The sequence below is a fragment of the Clarias gariepinus genome, chromosome 1 (genome assembly GCF_024256425.1).
Source record: "Clarias gariepinus isolate MV-2021 ecotype Netherlands chromosome 1, CGAR_prim_01v2, whole genome shotgun sequence".
NCBI classification, from domain to species: domain Eukaryota; kingdom Metazoa; phylum Chordata; class Actinopteri; order Siluriformes; family Clariidae; genus Clarias; species Clarias gariepinus.
Window position 1 is genome coordinate 38,077,243 of NC_071100.1, and position 21,594 is coordinate 38,098,836.

General features: G+C 38.0%; 2 protein-coding genes across 2 annotated transcripts; one reads left to right on the forward strand and one right to left on the reverse strand.

The window, feature by feature from the left end:
* The first annotated feature begins 1,237 nt into the window (after positions 1 to 1,237).
* LOC128525976 (protein transport protein Sec61 subunit gamma) lies at positions 1,238 to 3,712 on the forward strand. Its single transcript, XM_053497560.1, has 4 exons — positions 1,238 to 1,359; positions 1,576 to 1,681; positions 3,271 to 3,373; positions 3,533 to 3,712. The coding sequence occupies exons 2-4, from the start codon at positions 1,588 to 1,590 to the stop codon at positions 3,540 to 3,542; spliced, it is 207 nt and encodes a 68-aa protein (XP_053353535.1). The 5' UTR covers positions 1,238 to 1,359; positions 1,576 to 1,587; the 3' UTR covers positions 3,543 to 3,712.
* A 285-nt stretch (positions 3,713 to 3,997) lies between these two features.
* On the reverse strand, positions 3,998 to 16,858 carry LOC128525934 (oxygen-regulated protein 1). Its single transcript, XM_053497556.1, has 3 exons — positions 16,202 to 16,858; positions 14,002 to 14,161; positions 3,998 to 9,870 (listed from the first exon to the last, which is right to left on the reverse strand). The coding sequence occupies exons 1-3, from the start codon at positions 16,856 to 16,858 to the stop codon at positions 4,679 to 4,681; spliced, it is 6,009 nt and encodes a 2,002-aa protein (XP_053353531.1). The 3' UTR covers positions 3,998 to 4,678.
* Between the last annotated feature and the right edge of the window lie 4,736 nt (positions 16,859 to 21,594).

Genomic DNA, 21,594 nt, shown 5'->3' on the forward strand with positions numbered 1-21,594 from the left:
GGAGATGTGATTTACAGTGACAAAAGATGCCAAAGCCTTGCTTTTCTGTGCCCTCAAGACAGAACATGCGAACTTGCCTGTTGTTAATGTTGTCATGACAACAGTGTCAAACTATTATATTTAGCCTTAATCTTGGGCCAGGATCGCCGTAACAATCTCCAAATAAACTGCGAATCTAACAGCTTATTGACGAGTATAATTTTTATTTAAAGGTAGGAAACATAAACTTTATTACATGGTATTATTGCATTCATAATTTGAGGTGTGGGCTGGGCTTGACTTGCTTTGTGGGCCGGATTCAGACCCGAGACCGGACATTGAGAAGCCCTGGTCTACATGATTGTCGTTACTTGAAAACACACACGTGATCTTCTTTCCCACTGGTCTTATGTTGTTGTTGCTCTTTCGCCCACAGTGGACCATCCGAGCCGCACAACAATTTGGCACAGGTTTTTACACCAGATGCCCTTCCTGACACAACCCTCCCATTTTATCCGGGCTTGAGACCGGCATTGCATCCAGTGGCAGGGGTTTGGCCTTTGGCTAGGAATCGAACCAGAGCCTTCCGCATGGCAGGCGAGAAACCTACCACTGAGCCACCAGTGCCTCTCCTACTGGTCTTATGCATGCTGCCTAATTATTTTTTATTTCCCCTAAGGAAGTAAAGAGAGTCTGGGTCACTCTGTATTAGAACAGCCTCGATATGGGCATGAAATTTTAGTTTGACAGATTTCTGAAGCAATACAGACTTTCTCTCTAGTACTGTACTCTGAAAAAAAATAACCGTTTATTATTTGAAATCTTTCAACGGAGCGCACAGTAGTGTCATCTAGTGGCCAAAAGGATAAACTACAGATAGTAACTTATGGTGAGGTCGTTATTTTGCTGGGTCAGAAACAAAAATATTTTTATATCTTTCTTTCACTCAGTCACTTAAGTGTTTAAACGAGTTTAAATTTGTCATATTTTTTAAATCGTAATATTTTAAATATATTTTAAGATTTCAAAAAATTATAGATTTAAACACTTTTTTAGAATAAAAAAACATTTAAAATTTTAAGTAAACGAATGAAAAAAAAACAAACCTTAAAACTCATTTCATTTATATACACGGAGTCTTTGTTTCAATTGTCTTGTTCAAACTATGACGTTACTATAGACGTTGAGCGTAATATCTGGTCACGTGGAAAACTGCTACAGACTTCCGGTTATTTTGCAACGTTTTATAAGATTGTATGCACTGCGCATGCGCGAGCAATAGGCAGCGTCATCACTTCGCCCTAGCTCTACGTGTATCTTCAGAAGCTGCTGGTGTTGCTGGAAGCTCACTGTATTCTGCTTTCGACAAGACTTTCAAATGTAAGCCTTATTAACACTTTTGTTTGAGTATTTTATTAATTAAATGTATTAAAATATATGTGAGGTGTAGCAATTTAAGTGAAATGTAGGGAATTTATTGTAAATATGTGTTGAAAATGTTAGCCTTAGCTGTGAGAGGTTCATTGTTGTGTGTTGGTTAACTTTAAAGTGTTACAATATCACTGTTAACGCTTGATATTGTTCTTATTTATACAGAACACCGCTGAGATGGATCAGGTCATGCAGTTTGTTGAGCCCGGCCGGCAGTTTGTGAAGGACTCCATCAGACTGGTGAAGAGATGCACAAAACCTGATAGGAAAGGTACATAACACGTCATACATCTCATTTTTGTGTATATAACACTAAAGTCCATATACTATATGGAGAAAAGTATTTGGCCAAACATGTTAATGATTGAATTCAGGTGTTTCAGTCAGACCTCTTATCCACAGTGAAGGGCAGTCTTATTGCTTCAGTTTACCCAGACATCATGGAAAATGTCATGCTTCTAACAGTTTGGGGAAGACCCTTTTATATTCCAACATGACTGTGCCCCAGTGCACAAATCAAGAACTATAAAGACATGGTTTGATGAGTTAGAGAACCCTGATCTCAACCCCATCAAAGAATCTTTAGTATAAACTGGAGCAGAGATTGAGAGCCAGGCCTTTTTGGCCAACATCAGTACCTGACCTCATAAAGAAAAAAAATAGGAACCAAAACACAAGGAACATATCTGAAAATACTATGGGACGTAACAGAATAAATAGGCATGATTTCCCACAAAAACACTCCGAAATCTTGTGGACAGTCTTCCAAGAAGAGTGGAAGCTGGTATAGCCCCAAAAGTTAGGGACCAACCCCATGTTGAAGTATACAGTGGGTATGGAAAGTATTTAAATCCACAAAAATTTTTCACTCTGTTATATTGCAGCCATTTGCTAAAATCATTTAAGTAAAATCAGAAGAAATGTCAACAATTCTGTGTTTTTCTGTCAATATGGGGTGCTGTGTGTACATTAATGACGGAAAAAATAACTTAAATGGTTTTAGAAAATGGCTGCAATATAACAAAAAGTGAAAAATGTAAGGGGGTCTGAATACATCATGTATCCACTGTCTGTATTTGGATACAATGGTTTGGTCAAATACTTTTTTAGTCAATACTTGTGTATGTGCGCGTAGGTCATTTAAAGCATAGTGATAAGCTTTTAATAACGTTACAGATGCTCCTATTTGTTATATTCAGTCCTGATTGGTCAGAAAGTTGTTGGTTAATTATACCTGCAGCTCTGACAGTAGTCCCATGTTTATTTCACATGCTTGTATTAATGCTCTCAGTTTAATATGGTATTGATTTATAGTAACAAGTAATTCACAGGACTCTGTTTACAAAATATGAATAAAAGGGTTGATATTTATCAAAGTACTATCTTTTTATACATCTGCAAAACAAAATGGTTCCTATTAATTCAGGTATAAACAGCCATTCTCTTTCCAGTCACCTCTCTCTTGAGGTTACTAAGGAAAAAAATATTCAGAAAAAAGCTACCTATGGTATAGAGAATGATCGAAACAACAGAACTAACTTGTTCTATGCTTTTAAACGTGGCTATAAAAAGCTCTTTTTTTTTAAGGGATATGGAATTGATGTTTAGGAGAAATGAAGTACTTTATGACAGTGATCTACTTCAGGATGCTAACTTCCTGTAATACAGCATCACATCATCCCTTTGTTAATTGTAACAGCACATTATTTATTTATTTTTATTTTCTTACCCACTCTTTGAGAGTGTTGCATTTTTTTTCAATCTAACAACATTATTTCTGTCTAAATATCTTGAGCTAAAAGTAGAAAATGCTGTCATGCACCTGTATAATTAATTCCTGTTTTGTGTAAATTTATGCAGAGTTTCAGAAGATTGCCATGGCCACAGCGATTGGTTTTGCAATCATGGGCTTCATTGGGTTCTTTGTCAAGCTCATCCACATTCCCATTAACAACATCATTGTGTAAGTATTAACTAATTTTAAATCTATTTCTGCTCTACACCTTTGATACATTTTTAATGTGTAACGGGGACTGCTTCTGATGCTGTGTCTGATGAGCTAAATTAATATTTTATTTATTTTATCCCCCTCCCCCTCCACCCTCTCCACCCCCTCCCCCAGTGGCGGCTAAACTGTGCACAGGAGACTGAACTGCTGGACTTGTGCCTTGCTGAGTTTGATTTTTTTTTTTTTTTTTTTTTTTTGTATGTATGTAAATTAAAGTATTGCAAGATCTTTTTTTTTTTGGTAAAAATGTTCCACTACAACTTGTATTTAGCTGCCCTGAATTACATAAAAAAATCTTTTTACATATATCGATTGTGTGTGTCATTTATTGCAGTATTTACTACAATTAATACAAAAAATTTTCACATTCTTGTTGCTTCTTTAGAATATAAGAATAAATACAGAGCACACAGAGAGAAATAAAGGTATTAACAAAGTTTATTTAAATCAGACATGACCATGGGAGTCTGGGATATAGAAACCAAAGAAATTATTCCAACCTGTTTCTCTTTTTTGGTAAATGACATTTTCTTGGAATTTCTTTATATATATATATATATATATATATATATATATATAAGAGTACAATAAAATAGTCAGTTGTACCAGAATGTAGTGAAAGACCAGGTTATTAATAGAGGTTTTCGTCCCTGATGGTAAAGGCTTATGCCAGGACTCAAATTGTGAAAGAGTGATTCTGGGAGCATGAGGAATAATTTTCACACATGAATTATCCACCACACTGTGTGCTGTAATCAAAGCTAAAGGTGATTGAAATCTTAGAATTATAATTTTTTTTGATCAGACATTTTTTTCTTTTCAATTTAGACCTCCATATTAAAGCAACTTCACGATGTAGGAATATATATATATTTTTTTACATTACATGATGGATAGGCGTTTCAATAAAGCCAAAATAGTTTTGATTAAACTGCTAAAACCTTTTGCAAGATTTATTTCATTACCATCAAATTCCTATGAGCCATTTAAAATGCATCTGGACCTTTATGAGATAAACATTACATAATGGCTTATATGACGTTTCCTTGTTACTTTGAATATTATCATGCTTCAAAAACAAAAGTTTTAGGTTTTTCACCTACCTTCAATATTCCACTCAAACTTTTAAACTGCTTTTAAGTTTTATCAATGAACTATTTTTGATAGAGGCTCCAAAGTGGAGAAGTAAACTCTGTTGATATGATTAGAGAGTAATCAGTATTTCAAAGTGGAAAGTAACATACAGTATATAGTTGTTGCTTATAGTATTGGACAATATTGTCCACATCTAAAACTCAGACCCTGTACCGATTCTTCTTCTGATGGTGTGTTACACTGTAATCTCTGAGATCTGGCAGTTTTCTCCACCACACTAGAAGTCATGCTGTCCTCTGGATGGACTTTCCCAGTGGACAGTTTAAACTCCACAGATGCAAAAGAGTTGAGGCTTCCATTTTTCTTTACCTGCATTTTCGATTTTTCTCCTAGTGGTGATACTTCCTTACTTTTTCGAGTGAAACCTCTTTCTTTGTTACTGCTAACGCTTTGGTTATCCAAGAAAGGGTCGGAGTCACTACTGTGAGTCGTGTTAAAGTATGTACACTTGGGTGTTGATGGCTTGGTCATTTCTTCCACCTCAGAAGATGATATGACGGTTAGTGGGGACGGTTTTCTCCCAGGATTTATGTAGGGGGCATCCTCACTTGTGATTTCTTGACCTGTGTCAACCGATGTTGTATCCATATTTTCATACATTCCTGTTGGAACAGGAGGAGATTTACGAATAAGGTGATCTTCTTTAAGAAGCCACCTACCATTATCTATCAGGATTCCTTCAGTTGTGACATGACAGGCTAGACATTGTTTAAGCTCAGAATTCCCAGTAGAGTCTGAAGAGTTACAGTAGACTGGGTTCTGCATTGTACTGTTAACTATGGAGTCAGGAAAAGAGTGTTGACTGTTGATGCTACTTAAATTAGAGCCAGCTATTTGTTTTGTGTTTGGATGATGTTTCTTTGTACAATTATCCAGGATTTTAGCTTTTCTGTTGATGTTCTCAGAGCTTTGCTCCATCTTGTCTTGGTAAAGGAACAACATCTCTGCCTCATCTTCTCCACCCTCGGTAAAAAGATCAGAAGAAACCTGCGATGGGTCACCTCCACCGTCTGATGTATCAGTCCTGTAATCAGAGAGGTCAGATGTGTTGGGGCTTGGAAGACATCTCCTAGCATACTGATTGTCTACATTGCTTTTAGTTAAAGTCATTGCTTTGTTTTTGCATTTGTCTGGCTCAAGTCGTAGACAGCCGTTTAAATCATATGTAAAAACCAGTGCAGAGGATTTCAGTGCTAAGTTGACAAAATCCAGCAGCTGCTGGGGGGAAACCGTAGGGTGCACACATTGACATTTGTGATTCATGTCGGCTTCTTCTATTCGTGGAGAATCGTCTGACTGCGCTTTGGGTTTTTTCTCGCTTTTACACGATTCCCTCCTCAGAAGGTCTTTGGTAGAAGGATCTTCCAAGAAACAATGGCGGGACTGAGTATCTGAGTCTTTGTTAGTATCTAATGCAGTGGTCTGCTTGTCATCATCTTTCTCCTTACTAACAATTTCATCCTCCAGTGTCTGGATGTCATGCCCAGCTTCCTCTTCAGTGCCTTTATAAGCCTTAGAGGGGTCTGAATATTTACCTTCTTGATACAGCGGTAGAGTCGAGTTTGGTTCTGCATCAAAATCTTCATCCTCATCTTCTTCTTCCTCGTTCTCGTAAGCATCCTGAGCCTGTTTCTTAGTGACACTTTCCTCTTCTGATTTCTGGAGCTCAGGTTCAGTTTCTGATTCTTGCCATGTCCAAGATGCTGACTTGTAGTGGTTAGAGGGTTCATCGTCTTGATCGGACAATGAGAAGTTTTGTGGTTGGACAGCTGGATTTTCACATTCTGATGTGCTGCACATTGTTTCTTCACAGTCATTGTTATTATCAAACTTCGTTGGACCATTATTATCATCACTGGTTGGATCATGTTCCTCACCACTAAAGTCGGGTGCCTCTGATCTAGCATCTTCCTCTATTACATTCTTGGATAATTGGATAGTACCATTGTTTGAATGTTTTGCTTCTACAGTCTCTGTTTCTGAAGCCACTGATGTTATGTCTGGCTGTTCCCTAGTTTCAGAGTACGCATCTTCCATCTTTGAATTTATGACACTACAATCTGTCCTTTTACTGACAGAGTTTTTAATTACCCCAGAATTTGATATGCCATCTTTTGCCTCTAATTCTAAAACGGGAGAAAGCAGTTCAGATCCAGATTGCATACAACCTACATTTTCCTGCCATTCCACTTTGTCTTCCAGATTAGTTGGACTGTAATCCAGCACCTTAAACTCATCAACATGGCTTATATCATCTTCTATAACCCTTTTCCCAATCACCTGCACATTGTTTATCATCTCCTGTTTTTCCTCGCATAGATCTGCTCTGCTTTGTTCTTTTTGTTTAGTGATATCCTCAATTTGGACATTTTTTACTATGTCTGTTTCTCCCATAGATAATTCTTTATTTAGAATTGCTGGCTTAGGGGAACTCGATTCAAGAACGCGCAATTCTTTACATTTATAGAAAAAATCTGAACATACAGTGTTTGTAATATCATCATATTGACTTTCTCTCGCCTCTAAATATCTTCTTTCTTCTCCAAGGAACTTCCCTGGTTCATATATCAAAGTGCCATTCTCATTCTCACAAGCAATACTCTCACTTGTGTTTTCATTTTCATAACCAACATGCTCCTTAGTGTTTTTTTCTCTGTAAAAATTTGTCAGATCACCACTAACAAGTGAGGAAATCTCTCTGCGTAGATCCTCACACATGTTTAGATTGTCCATTACCTCTCTGATACCAAAAATGTGCCCTTTATCTTTATAATCATCTTCTGAGTTGACCTCAAGTGCAGACTCTTGCTCTGACGGTCTTGATGACAGTGGAGGACTTTCTATGAAATTATTTTTCTTTTGGAAATCTCTACAGCTCTTTTTTAATGGAGCTGAAGTTGAATTGAGGAGACTTGCCAGGCTGGCTGTAAACACTTCTTCATCTTCTATGCTGGCCAATTTTTGTAGGGATTGAATGACCTGCAGAGCCTCTGGATTGCAGCCTGAGTTATTTGCATTGGCAGAACTTGAGTCTTTGGTAAAGTTGGTGATTTCATTTCTCAGAGGCATCATTGTCAGGAAGTAGAGAAGAACATTCGTTCGAGAGCCAACAACAGAAGCTATCTGTGATGAGAAGTCAGGAAGGCTACTGGATTTTTTCATCTTCTTCAAAGACGATAGATGGGAATGACTACAGGCTCTTCTGATAGAGTGGCTTGATAAACATAACTGCTCCAAAACATCTTTCATACTTGACCCAGGGTTCAACTGTGTGTTTGGTGTTGTTTCAACCTTTGTATCTGGCAACTGGGGAACCAAGTTTTCTGAAGACCGATTATTTTTTGCGCCAAGCTCCTGTTTAGCAGCATGCATTCTTACACTTGGCACTGATTTACATGATCTTATCAGGATCTGTGTATCCATAGGTTCTCTCCCACACCTAAGATGTTGAGACACTGGCTTACTGACAGCAGAACCTTCAAAAGAGGCACAGCTCTCCACCAGATTGTCTTTGTCTAATTCACTTCTCATCTCTGTAATATCTGAGAAATCACTTTCAATCTGGAACCTAGCTCTAGATTCATGCAGGTCTAACTCATCCATATAGGACACTGATTCAGGGTGATTTTTTTCTAGCCAGTTTTTCACATACTCGTGCACATTGTAGGGAGATGAATGGAGCACTGGCATAGAAACACTTTCACTCAACTCCTTGCTCTCTTTAGGAGATTTTGTTTTGCTGCCATTCACAGACCTATGCTTCGTCAGAATATGGAAAGGTGCTGAATGAGATGATAAGATGATGTCTAATTCTTCCTTCATGTGAGGCCTTAGGATGTGAGTACAACCTAAATTTTGAGATGTGTCTCTCAGCGTGTTACAATGACATGTTTGAACCTTCTTAGGTGACTGACCTTTCTTTGTCTTTTTATTCGTCTGCCCATAGTTATCACTTTCTGTACAGCTTTGACGTTCTGGAGAGCCGCTGTTCTTTAGGTCTTTCAAAAAGTCTGGAACGCTGCCTTTCTGTGTTTTATTGCATTTCAAACACTTATGTTTGTTTGACTGTTCAGATTTTTGTGCCATTTTTGGCTTTTTACATAATTTTTTTTTATTTTTAGAGTCCTCGTTATTGAAAGCGTCCACTTCATTGATTGAGGGTTCACACCCAGCATGGTTTTCATAATTGGTGAATGAGGATGCATGGTTGCTTATTGCTTGTGAAAGATCTGATTGGCCAGATAGTAAATTGTTGCATTTATTGTTCCTAGCATTCCCAGAATAAGAACTTGCTGTTGGTTTGTTAAGACCAGTGTCACAATCATTGCTTGAAGATTGACGATCTGGCTTTTTGGGTTCTTGAGACACAAATTCGAACCTGTCATCCACATCAGCCCAGGGGTTTTCAAAATTATTTTTACATGTATCCTGTGACTGATAAATATGCATTACAGTTTCTGTCATCTGGTTTCCTTTGTTGTGCAGCTGAAGAACCTCTGCCATCCCTGAGACAGAAGAATAATTCCTATTGTGCTTGGCTTCTCCCATCTTTTTCTTCCTGGGTTTTGGTATAGGTCTTGTACTGCTAGAGCTGCTATGACTGACAACACAGTACCCTTCCGGTAGATCAGCTTCAGTTGTGTGCTCCACATATGAGCATGTACCAACTACGCTTTCCTGAACCTCAGTTTGTGATAGTCTGTTTGTATTCTTCACTGAAGTTCCTTTCCTTCTGACATGCCTAGGTCCTGGAGTGGGCAGCCTCCTGAAACATGGTTTTGAATTTATAGCACTTGTACAGTGATTTTCTTCGTCCTTATTTAACTTGATAGGTTTATAAATTTGTGTACTATAATCTTTGGATTCATAGCTATCTATCTTTGACATGTCTGTGGAGTTGTAGCTTAAGACTGGTTGTGGGAATGCTGCCATCTCCTGGCTGTTAGCACAGGTTCGACTCACTGAGGTGGTCCAGTGAATCATCTCCTCTTGCTTTATAGTGAGACGAACTTTCATCTCCACGGTCATGCTGCCATCCTGATTCACACGAAACGATTTCTCAATCTCATCATCTGAAGGCATAATTAAGTTAGTCCTTTCTTCTGTACCAGACATAAAGTCACATTTCGACATCTCTTCTGATTCTAGTGTTTGTTTGTTCAATGATCCTACTTTTCCTTTTTCATTCTCTCCGGAGTGACTTCCATTTAATGACATATTCAACTGATTTACAAAATATTTCTCTGATGACAAAGAGAAATTTCTTGACCTTGGTCGAGAGGATTTTTGCGGAACTTCTTTTCAGGGTTTGCAAAGGGGCAACACAAAGAAGAGAAAGTTAAATAATTAATTAATCAATTAATTAATAAAATGCTATCTATCTATCTATCTATCTATCTATCTATCTATCTATCTATCTATCTATCTATCTAATCCTAAAAAGATTTAATGTAAGAAAGTAGTATATTGATTGTTTCACAATGCCTTCCAGAACTATTGGCACCCTTCCTGAACATTGATATATAAAAAGAAAAATAAGACATTCAATAAGCAATATTCAAATGAACATACAATGCTATTACAGTTTTATTTACATGTGTTTTTCACCCACATTTTTAAAAAGCTTTTTAAATCGATTCAAACCCTTACAATAAATGCCTGATTGATAGGTTTTGGGTAGAACTAACCTACTGCAAAGCAAAATTCATAATGTTAAATGTTAAAAAGGAGCCTCCGAACCACCGGCCACAAAGCATTCTGAAGTATTAATAATAAATTTTCATGGTCTGTTTACTGTGTGTGGTGTTATTTTTTTTTAATGAAAAGTGGGTTTTCCTTGAATGCAGTCGCCTTGTTATCACTGACACAACAATCTTAAACAATGTTAATCTTCCCGTCTGAAAATGTTTCTGAAACAACCCTTTAAAAATGTCTGTTTATCTTTTCCTATCTTTTCTTGCATGCATGAAAATGGTGTTGATCAAAAATGAAAGAACAGGAGGTGGTGCAATGATAGAGATGCTAAGCCCCAAGCAGGAGACAATGGACCATTAATAATAGCAGGAAGGTAAATGATGGTTCCTCACAGTCGGACAGCTGAGCAGACAGGTAGTTGATTCATAAACCGTGGGCTGTCGTGAGAGCATGAATATTCTCAAAGAACTTTGAAAAACTCAACAGTTGAGCAAAGTTATACAAGCATTCTAGAAAGATATAGCACCAAAATGTTTGTCTCTAGGAAACAGAAGTCCTCTTTAGTGGACACCATGAAAAAATGAAGCAATGCTGATCTTATTAAACTTGCAAAAGACTAACATAGTCCACTTGGTGATAACCAAACACCCATTGTCATGAACACAGTTCTTATCTGAAAAAGAAGACAATAGAAATCCAATAGTCCAATATCCAATGGTCCAAAATCCAGTAGTCCAAAAACAAGTAGACAGACAGGTTCAAGTTAGGAATTCTCAGTAATAGCTTAAACGTTCTGCTAGAGATGATCTGGCACAGAACAATGAAACAGGTGACAATTTATCATGAGAGCGCTCTTATCTACTGGCTTAATCTTGAAGACATGGAAGGCTGGGTGGTTCCAGAGAGATCTTGGTAATGTCAGACATGCAGAAGTCAAGTTGATAACTTTGGTGATGGGGAATGGACCAAGAAACCAAGCCTATGGCAATACCTTTTATCTTGCTTTATATGAAAGAGCATGGAACTGGCAAAAAAAAAAAACCCTGAACACTTGGTGTTATCCAAGAAACGTGACACGCAGTTCTTATCCAAAACAAAAGAGAACGGAGATCTACAGTAATAGTTCAACATCCAAAATTAGAGAAACATCAGTTTATATACTGGGAGAGAAAACAGAGCCCCTACAGAGCCAAACAGAGGTAACAGGAAGGAGAAAAGTATTCAAAAACAGAAATAGGTCATTCACATGACAAATTGGAGCTCAGGATTAGTCCAAAAAGTGGTAGAGATGAAAAGAGGCAGATGCAGGTCTGACACACAAAGGGTTTGAGCTCAGGATTCAGAGTAATGGCTCGAATGTTCCACAAACACTAGCGATGGTCCCGAAACGAACTAAGAAGTCGGCGAATTCAGAGCATGCAACCTTCATCAGAACAAAACCAACTGAGAGAAAAACAGAAATACAGGATAATGTTGAGTAAGAGATTAGTTTCTCTGGACTTGGGAGCAGGATTATGTCAGCATGAACTTAACTAACCACCGCCTTAACTAACCACCAGAAATGATGGCAATTGTTATTATAGTGATGCTCAGAGAAGTCCAGGTGCTGCATTTTAGTGCAATGGCATGTTTGATGGCTTATTTATTACCTACTGTAATTTAACCAAATGTTTACTTGTTTTGTGTTATGTTTGTGATTAGATTGCTTGTTTTTTTTGTTCTTTAATTCTTTTCCATCTCCTATCCATGTAAATGTCTGTATGTATGTTCACCTATGGTCCCCTTGTCTCCAAAAATTGATTGTTGATCAATGATCTGCCATAGATCTACCTACTGTATTAATCTCATATTAAGAAATTTTAGATAATTATGATTAGATTTAAGATATTTTCACTTGCTATCATTTTTTGCAGTGATCCTGTGATTTGACATAGCCCATATACAGTGGTGTGAAAAACTATTTGCCCCCTTCCTGATTTCTTATTCTTTTGCATGTTTGTCACACTTAAATGTTTCTGATCATCAAACACATTTAACTATTAGTCAAAGATAACACAAGTAAACACAAAATGCAGTTTTTAAATGATGGTTTTTATTATTTAGGGAGAAAAAAAATCCAAACCTACATGGCCCTGTGTGAAAAAGTAATTGCCCCCTGAACCTAATAACTGATTGGGCCACCCTTAGCAGCAATAACTGCAATCAAGTGTTTGCGATAACTTGCAACAAGTCTTTTACAGAGCTCTGGAGGAATTTTGGCCCACTCATCTTTGCAGAATTGTTGTAATTCAGCTTTATTTGAGAGTTTTCTAGCATGAACCGCCTTTTTAAGGTCATGCCACAATATCTCAATAGGATTCAGGTCAGGACTTTGACTGGGCCACTCCAAAGTCTTCATTTTGTTTTTCTTCAGCCATTCAGAGGTGGATTTGCTGGTGTGTTTTGGGTCATTGTCCTGCTGCAGCACCCAAGATCGCTTCAGCTTGAGTTGACGAACAGATGGCCGGACATTCTCCTTCAGGATTTTTTGGTAGACAGTAGAATTCATGGTTCCATCTATCACAGCAAGCCTTCCAGGTCCTGAAGCAGCAAAACAACCCCAGACCATCACACTACCACCCCCATATTTTACTGTTGGTATGGTGTTCTTTTTCTGAAATGCTGTGTTACTTTTACGCCAGATGTAACGGGACACGCACCTTCCAAAAAGTTAAACTTTTGTCTCGTCGGTCCACAAGGTATTTTCCCAAAAGTCTTGGCAATCATTGAGATGTTTTTTAGCAAAATTGAGACGAGCCTTGATGTTCTTTTTGCTTAAGTGGTTTGCGCCTTGGAAATCTGCCATGCAGGCCGTTTTTGCCCAGTCTCTTTCTTTTGGTGGAGTCGTGAACACTGACCTTAATTGAGGCAAGTGAGGCCTGCAGTTCTTTAGTTGTTGTCCTGGGGTCTTTTGTGGCCTCTCGGATGAGTTGTCTCTGCGCTCTTGGGGTAATTTTGGTCAGCTGGCCACTCCTGGGAAGGTTCACCACTGTTCCATGTTTTTGCCATTTGTGGATGATGGCTCTCACTGTGGTTCGCTGGAGTCCTAAGGCTTTGGAAATGGCTTTATAACCTTTACCAGCCTGATAGATCTCAATTACTTTTGTTCTCATTTTTTTCTGAATTTCTTTGGATCTTGGCATAATGTCTAGCTTTTGAGGTGCTTTTGGTCTACTTCTCTGTGTCAGGTAGCTCCTATTTAAGTGATTTTTTGATTGAAACAGGTGTGGCAGTAATCAGGCCTGGGGGTGACTACAGAAATTGAACTTTTAACTGTGATAAACCACAGTTAAGTTATTTTTTAACAAGGGGGGGCAATTACTTTTTCACACAGGGCCATGTAGATTTGGAGTTTTTTTTCTCCCTTAATAACATAATCTTCATTTAAAAACTGCATTTTGTGTTCAATTATGTTATCTTTGACTAATAGTTAACGGTTTTTGATGAGCAGAAACATTTAAGTGTGACAAACATGCAAAAGAATAAGAAATCAGGAAGGGGGCAAATAGTTTTTCACACCACTGTATATATATATATATATATATATATATATATATATATATATATATATATATGTCCCATTGATGATTCTATGCACCTGTGTTCTGACCCTTAGTCAGACTTATTCCATCTGGAGGGCACTGGAAATCCTCATCAGCATAAATATACATAACAGGAATTTTTATAAAGCTTACGTGGCAATGGCTGTGTCTTTGTTGGCACCGTGGATTCAGATATGACTAAATGTGAGGGTTGAGTAGAGGCCTGGAAATTGAAGTTGGCTAGTTGAAAGGGTTCATTGCCAGCTGCTACGATGACATCAGAGCACAGGATCAGGGCTGACAGACCTTCAACCTACAAATGGAATGGTGTAAAATGTATTTATTTCTCTCTAAGAATTATTTAGTTATCATTGGTATGTGAGTCATTCTGCAATAGTTACTCCCAATCAGAGCTCATTCCATAGTATATTTTCTATACTGCTTTATGCTGTACAGAGTCAAGGGAAACCTGAAGCCTATCTCAAGGGACGATGCCCATCTATCACAGGGCACATCCAGAGCGTAGACAATCACACACTCATACACACACTATGGGCAATTTGTCCAGGGTGTGGTCATAAATGAAAGACTGAGCTACAGTAAGAGCAGGTTACTGTCTGTCAGGACCCTTAAGTCTGATCCAGCTGAAATTGTGGCAGCTACAGTGTATCTCCATTAATTTTGCTTATAAACATAAGAAACTTATATTAAAATGTTCAGTCGGGTCTCCCGAGTGTTATGAAATGAACCATGACTCCAAGCTCACTCATTTTAAATCTGCTCAGAAAACAAGACACATAACTTCGAAGACCATAAAAATCTCAAGTACCTTGGGAAAAATCATGTTAATGAAAAATAATTAACGCCTAGAGGATGAACTGCATTTTACAGTGAAGAGGCAGTGAATCAGCAAAACAATACCTCTGTATCTCCCCCCTTCCCCCACAAAACTTCCATCCAATGTACAGTATAATAAATACCAAATACAAAATGCCTTGTTCAAATAATAAAAAGAAATCTGTCCAAACCCACCTGGCCTTATGTGAAAAAGTAATTGCCCCATCGCTAAATCATGAATTAACTGTGACTAACCACTAGACCACTTTTTTTTTTTTTTTTTTGGAAAGCTGAGTTAATTTTTACTTGCCACACGCAGGGATAATTAGTGCCAAACTTGTTGAATCAAGAAATAACTTAAATAGAATCTATAGAATCTTTTATCTGTAAATAGAAATAGTTTGAATAGAAGCATGCTAAACGATCTCACATCATGCCACAATCTAAAGAAATTCAAGAACAGATTAGAAGCAAAGTATTCTACATGTATCAGTCTGGAAAAGGTTACAAAGCCATTTCTAAGGCTTTGGAACTCCAGCATTATCCACAACTGGGGAGAAATCTTGGAACAATGGGGAACCTTCCCTGGAGTTGCCGGCCTACCAAAATTACTCCAAAAGCACAAAGAACACTTATCTAGCAGATCATAAAAGAACCCAGAACAACATCTAAAGAACTGCCTCAGTTAAGGTCAGTGCTCATGATTCAACTATAAGAAAGAGACTGGGTTAAATTGCCATCCATGGGAGAATTCCAAGGTACAAGCCACTGGCTCGTCTCACATTTGCCAAAAAATATCTTGATTATTCCCAAGACTTTGGGGAAAATATTCTGCGGACTAAGGAGACAAAAGTTGAACTTTTTGGAAGGTGTGCATCCCGTCACATCTGGCTAACACATCATTTCATAAAAAGAGCACCATATCTACAGTCAAACAAGGTGGTGGTAGTGTCTGCTTCACAGACTTGCCATAATTAGATAATAAATCTACCAGAAAATCCTGAAGGAGAATGTCCGGCCATCAGTTCATGACCTTAAATTGATCAATAGTTGGAGGTGATCTTACATGATCGCCCTTGTGTCTTATTGGAGAATATTGGATGCTAAAAAGGAGTTTGTTAGTAGACCGTAAAACTGATCATGTGAAAATCAGATAAAGACTTAAAAAGACTTTTACATTTTTAAATCAACTCAAATATACTTGAACAGATGCCAGTGTAGAAATGCTGAAATATGGTCTCTTAACCTCAACACATCAGATCTTTTCAAATGTATTTTTTTTAATGATTTATTCTTTTTTATAAAACTGTTCAAGCACAAAAGGAATCAATGAATCAAATAATGCCTACTGAGCAGAGAATGTGGTGATTTCGATGTGAAGCATGGGGACTAAATGTAAGGATGTAAAACAAGTGTAGAACTAAAGAGCCCAAACTCATCCTGGGTGATCAACTACATTTTGGAGAAATTTGTGTGACCCTTTTTTTTCAAAAGACAATATATTTAAAGCACTTACACGTCTGCCATTAGCGGTGTATAGCTTAACCACAGGGAACTGCATCACTTGAGAGAGGTATTCCAAGAGAGCCTCAAAGTTTGGAGCTGTCCTCCTCTGCAACACAACTACATGCTTTGTGCTAGGATCCCTGTTTTTAAAAACCACCATCCTTTTTGATGTCCAAACTGTCACAGAACTGTCAGACTTTTTTGCCATCCTGCCCACTTCGTTCTTCTTCACCAGCTGCCGGATCAGTCCCCTGCGTCCCTGACGTCCTGTGCTAGAAGGTCTGACGCTGTTCCAAGGAGCGTGTGTCCTTTTGATCTCATCCAGGTTCAGTGGTTTGACCTTTCTTTGATCTGAGCACATATAAGAAGCCCCATGCTGCAGTTGGTCTAAGCTCTGGATAGTGTGTCTACCTTTAGGTGTTGTGATGGTGCGAACCCCAAACGGTAGAGGCACTTTGCTTGAAAGGGCGTCCAGAAGCGCATCAAAGGTCTTAAATTTACGACTGTTGATTACTAGCCAGTGTCCAGAGAAATGCGGGTCTTCACTTTTGTAAAAACATACTCGTTTTGATTCTTTGGATGAGAAAAGGAGTTTGGAGGGCGAAATCTGTGTGCTCTGCATGAAAACATCTGGCTGTTGTGGCTCATGATGCGGAGGGGTATTCATGATGAATATGATTTGCTATAAAAAAAAAAAACCACACATTTAAATCAATTAGAAATTAAAGATTTGTTTTTCTAGTATTACTAAAATTTGGGATCTTTAAGTGCCTCATGCAGTACTACATGACCTTACTTTCTGAATATTTATTTATTAAAAAATTTTATGCAGCACTTTAATTGACATATACATTGTTTATAACTGTTGGTGGATTCTTTGTTTCGGGGCTAATTTAATTTTTATTTATCTAAAAAATAATCTGGTCTGATGTCATTAAATCATATGACATTTACATTAAAATCGTAAAACCTAGTCAGTGTTCAGCTTTATGGTGTGTCCTGGGACAATGTTAAAAATACATTCTTAAATCAGTTTTGGAAACTTATACACACAACTTATACACATATACATCATGCAAGTGAATATAGTGATAAATAACAATGTTTAAATAACAAAAAAACCCTCTGAAGTAAATAAATGAGTAAGTTTAAATGATCAGAATAAGAAAGACATCTAAATTAAATAAAATTAAAGATTTTATCGTTATTGTGCAAAGTACATGTACAAAGCCGATGAAATGCAGTCTGAATCTAACCAAAAGTGCATAAGTGGCCTATTTAAATGTTTTCTAATTTGGAAAAAAATGTACTTACTATATTTATTCTTCCTAATTAGACTGCACAATCTTCATATTTGCTCTCAGGGATGTTGAGTAAATTAAACAGTGATAGAAATTGCAATACCTTACCTTAATTTACATTTGAGGTGTTCCTGATGTGCGACTGGCGAGCTGCTAGTCCGGTTGCTGAAAAGCTTATCTATGACACACAGGTGGCTATTTCTGGATGGCCGGCATCAGAGTTAATTTGTGTAATCTTTTGCTCATGGTTAATCAGCATTTTGAGCAAGGAAATACGCAGCAGAAGATTTTAATTAAAGAGCCAAAGCACAATATAAATTATTATTACTATTTATATATATAAATAATAATAATAATAATGTGCATTAAAATCATTTTCACATTGGTATTCCCACTATGTGGTATGGTTTGTCTAACTCAGTAAGTTATAAGTGACCAACTAAACAAGATGCTTCCATTATTCTGTCCACTAAAGAGATTTTTCACTTTCACAGATCATCAACAATTTATTATACAGATCAAATGAAGAATGTGTTTTTGTGATGTGATGGCTAGAAGACAGCTGAGGGTGTTTCTAGTTTCTTGCAGAGATGTAATCAGATTTAAGCAGTGTGTTAAGAGGGATTAGTGTGTGAGAGATAGTTAGGATTTATTCTGCAGCTAACAATAAGGAAATCTGGCTAGGGCCTCTCAGTGGAAGACCTACAGGTGCCTGTACAAGCAGAGGAGTAATACAAATTATGATGATTAAAAAAAGAAGAAAAAAAAAGTTGATCTACTTGAGTAAATTTAATCTGAGCCCTGGAAGTAATGCGAAGTGACACGAAAAGTCCTTGCTCTGTTCAAACATGCAGTTGTGCAATAAAGCTTTGAAAGTTACACAACGTCACACGGGGAACTGGCATGCTAGAGTAAAATGATCTGTGGGTTGTTTGAGTAGGTTCAAAGATCTCTGATTTAGGACAGTACCATCTTGAGGTGCAGTCTAAGATTTGAAGTGTTGGGTAGTGACACGCAGACAAGCAAACAAGTTACATTACCTCTTTTTTTTTTTACCTCCATGATTGTGGTTTGAATCACACCTCCTGTGTCTGTGTGTATGGAGCTTGCAGGCTCTCACTGTACTTGTTGGGTTTCCTGGGATAAGCTGGTTTTGCAGTATAGGTTTGGTGTTCTCGCAGTGTGTGAGTGTGTGTGCTTGTGGCCTGTAATGGATTGACACCGCATTCAGGGTGTCTTTGGTGCTATGACAGATACTTACAACAATTATATGGCAAAATAAAAAAATAATAACACATTAACCACTAGGGGGCATGATGGCTCAGAGGTTAGTTGAGCTGTTGCTTCGCACCTCCAGGGTTGGGAGTTTGAATCTCACCTCTGGTCTGTGGCCGAGGAGTATGTATGTTCCTTTGGGTACTCCAGTTTCCCCCACAGTCCAAAGACATGCACTGTAGGAGAAATTTTAAAATGGATCTTGCACATACATACCTACATTCGAAAGTCTTTGTTTGTGACCAATTCAATTCAGACCACAGATTTTACAAAAATTGAGAGGCAGAGATGCAAAACAATGATTTTGCACCCACAATTCCTGTGCTTTATTGGCCCTCTTGTCTCATCAACCTTTTTCTTGTTAGCCAGGTCAGAACTTCTGGGCAAAAGCAACCTGCAGAATTTCATCAAATTTTATCAGTCACAAAGCATCTGTAATCCATCACCAGACTTTCCAGTGGATAATTTTTTTTTTATACAGTTCCCTTTCATGTCCAAATACACAATAAATGATACCCAGTGTAATATTTGGGTCGCCACAATGGACCATCCAATCCGCACACTTCTTGACACAGGTTTTATGCCAGATGCCCTTTTTGACGCAACCCTCCTATTTTATTCAGGCTTGGGACCTGCACTGTGTCCAGTGGCTGGGGTTTGGGCATTGGGTGGAAATTTAACCCTGTGCCTTCCGCATGGCGGCCACTGAGCCACCAATGTATTGGCAACTGAGTGTACCTGTGGCTTCGCCTAATGATAATCTGGTAGTGTAATATAGATAGATTATTGCCTCAAAGTATGACATAAAATTGATGACACTGCATACTGTTAAATTTGTTAGGAACTATCATGCCTGGATTGGAACTAACTGTATATGTAGAATATCATAAATAACTTTTATAATTTTATATATATACAGTATATATATTCTTGCATGCTTGCATTGTCTGCGAAAGAAGTGTGCAGAGTCAATTGGAGTTTCAGTAGCTAGATGATGCTGCCTACTTTTATGTGTGATGAATATTTTAAAGACATGGTCAAAGTATACTTCATTCAGTTGTTACTCAGACTCTATATATATATATATATATACAACTTTATACTGTATACAGGGTGTGGGGTAGTGGAGCCTTACTCAGAAGACTTAGGGCACAAGTCAGGGTACACCCTGGACAAATTCATCACAGAGCACACAAACATACACACAGTCACACGATTATTTACACACTATGGGCAAAACTATGCCAATTAGCCTAATCTGCATGTCTTTAAACTGTGGGAGAAAACTAGAGCACTTTAAGGAAAGCACAAGGAGAACATGCAAACTCAATACATTCCACTTTATTAAAGTGAAATCATTATTCTTGTATGTTTCTAGAATTATAGAAGCATAGATAAAATAATAAATACGTAATGTAGTTGCAAGCAGCATTGAGCGGGCCCAAGCACCTGGGCCATCACCACTTGGGCGTGCTTCAAAAGACCTGGATGATGGGGAAAAAAGCATTACATTAGGGCCCTCACACACTATGACATCAGCACTATGAGACTATCATTGAGAGGCAATGATGTCATAATTTACTCACTCATCTTCTATAACGCTTTATCCTGTAGTCGGGGTCGCAGGGATCTGGAGCCTATCCCAGGAGGCTTAGGGTACAAGGCAGGGTACACCCTGGACAGGGTGCCAAGCCATCGCAGGGCACACACATACACGCACTCACACACTATGGGCAATTTGGGAACGCCAATTACCCTACCCTGCATATCTTTAGACTGTGGGAGGAAACCGGAGTACCCGGAGGAAACCCATCAAGCATGGGGAGAACAAGCAAACTCCACGCACACAGAGACGGGAATCGAGCCTGGCCGGAAATCAACCCAGGACCCTGAAGTGCAAGGCGTCAGTGCTAACCACTACACCACGTATCATAACTATCATAGTGTTAATGTCATAGTGGTGATGTCACAGTGCTTGCAATCATCTCTGTAGATGTACTTAATTTTTCTTCAGGGTAAAAAGAAGTACCCAAATGTGATTTCCACCAATTTAAACAATCACAGAGCCAGAATGTTTTAGCAGGAAAATTCTGTGAAATATCGACTGAAATAAAAAACATTTTATCAGTATAGGAATAAGGGGGTATGGGAGATATTTTATAAGCTTTGTGTTGCCATGCATGAAATAAAACCTCACCAATTTCCTGTTATAACAAGATAGTATAACTTAACTAAAGGTTACCCATGACTCCATCTGCATATATAAGGTTTACCTGCAGCTGTACTGTAAGTCTGTCCAGACAGATTATATCACAGCATGATAAACTGGCAGAATTTAATAAAAAATTTGCGATACTTAGATATCTGCCTGAAATTTAACCTGCACCAGAAGTGAAATTAAAATGTTTAATAAAAGCAATGTACTTTTTTAGTTTCTCATCTGTGATTCACTCCTATTATTGAACAAGGAGTGTATTTGGCTGACAACGAAAGAAGTACAATTTTGCGTAAACAAGGCAAAAACATAAACTTTCCTCTCTTTTCCATTAATTGTAATAAAATGAAATGACAGTAGATTCAAAATATTGCCATAAACTCTGAACATTTTGTACAATTACCTAATATTTTTCCACCAATCCATTGGGAAACAATACCCTATAATGTTGTCACACCAAACTAAATTTTGTGAAATTACAGTAAAAAAGAAATCTCTCTCTCTCTCTCTCCTTGTCTCTCTGTTGAGCTATACATGTCGCTCCTGAGCTGCCAGTGATCCAGACCCCCTCTGCCCCCTGGACCTGTCTAACTCGTCCGGGGGTCCTGTGGG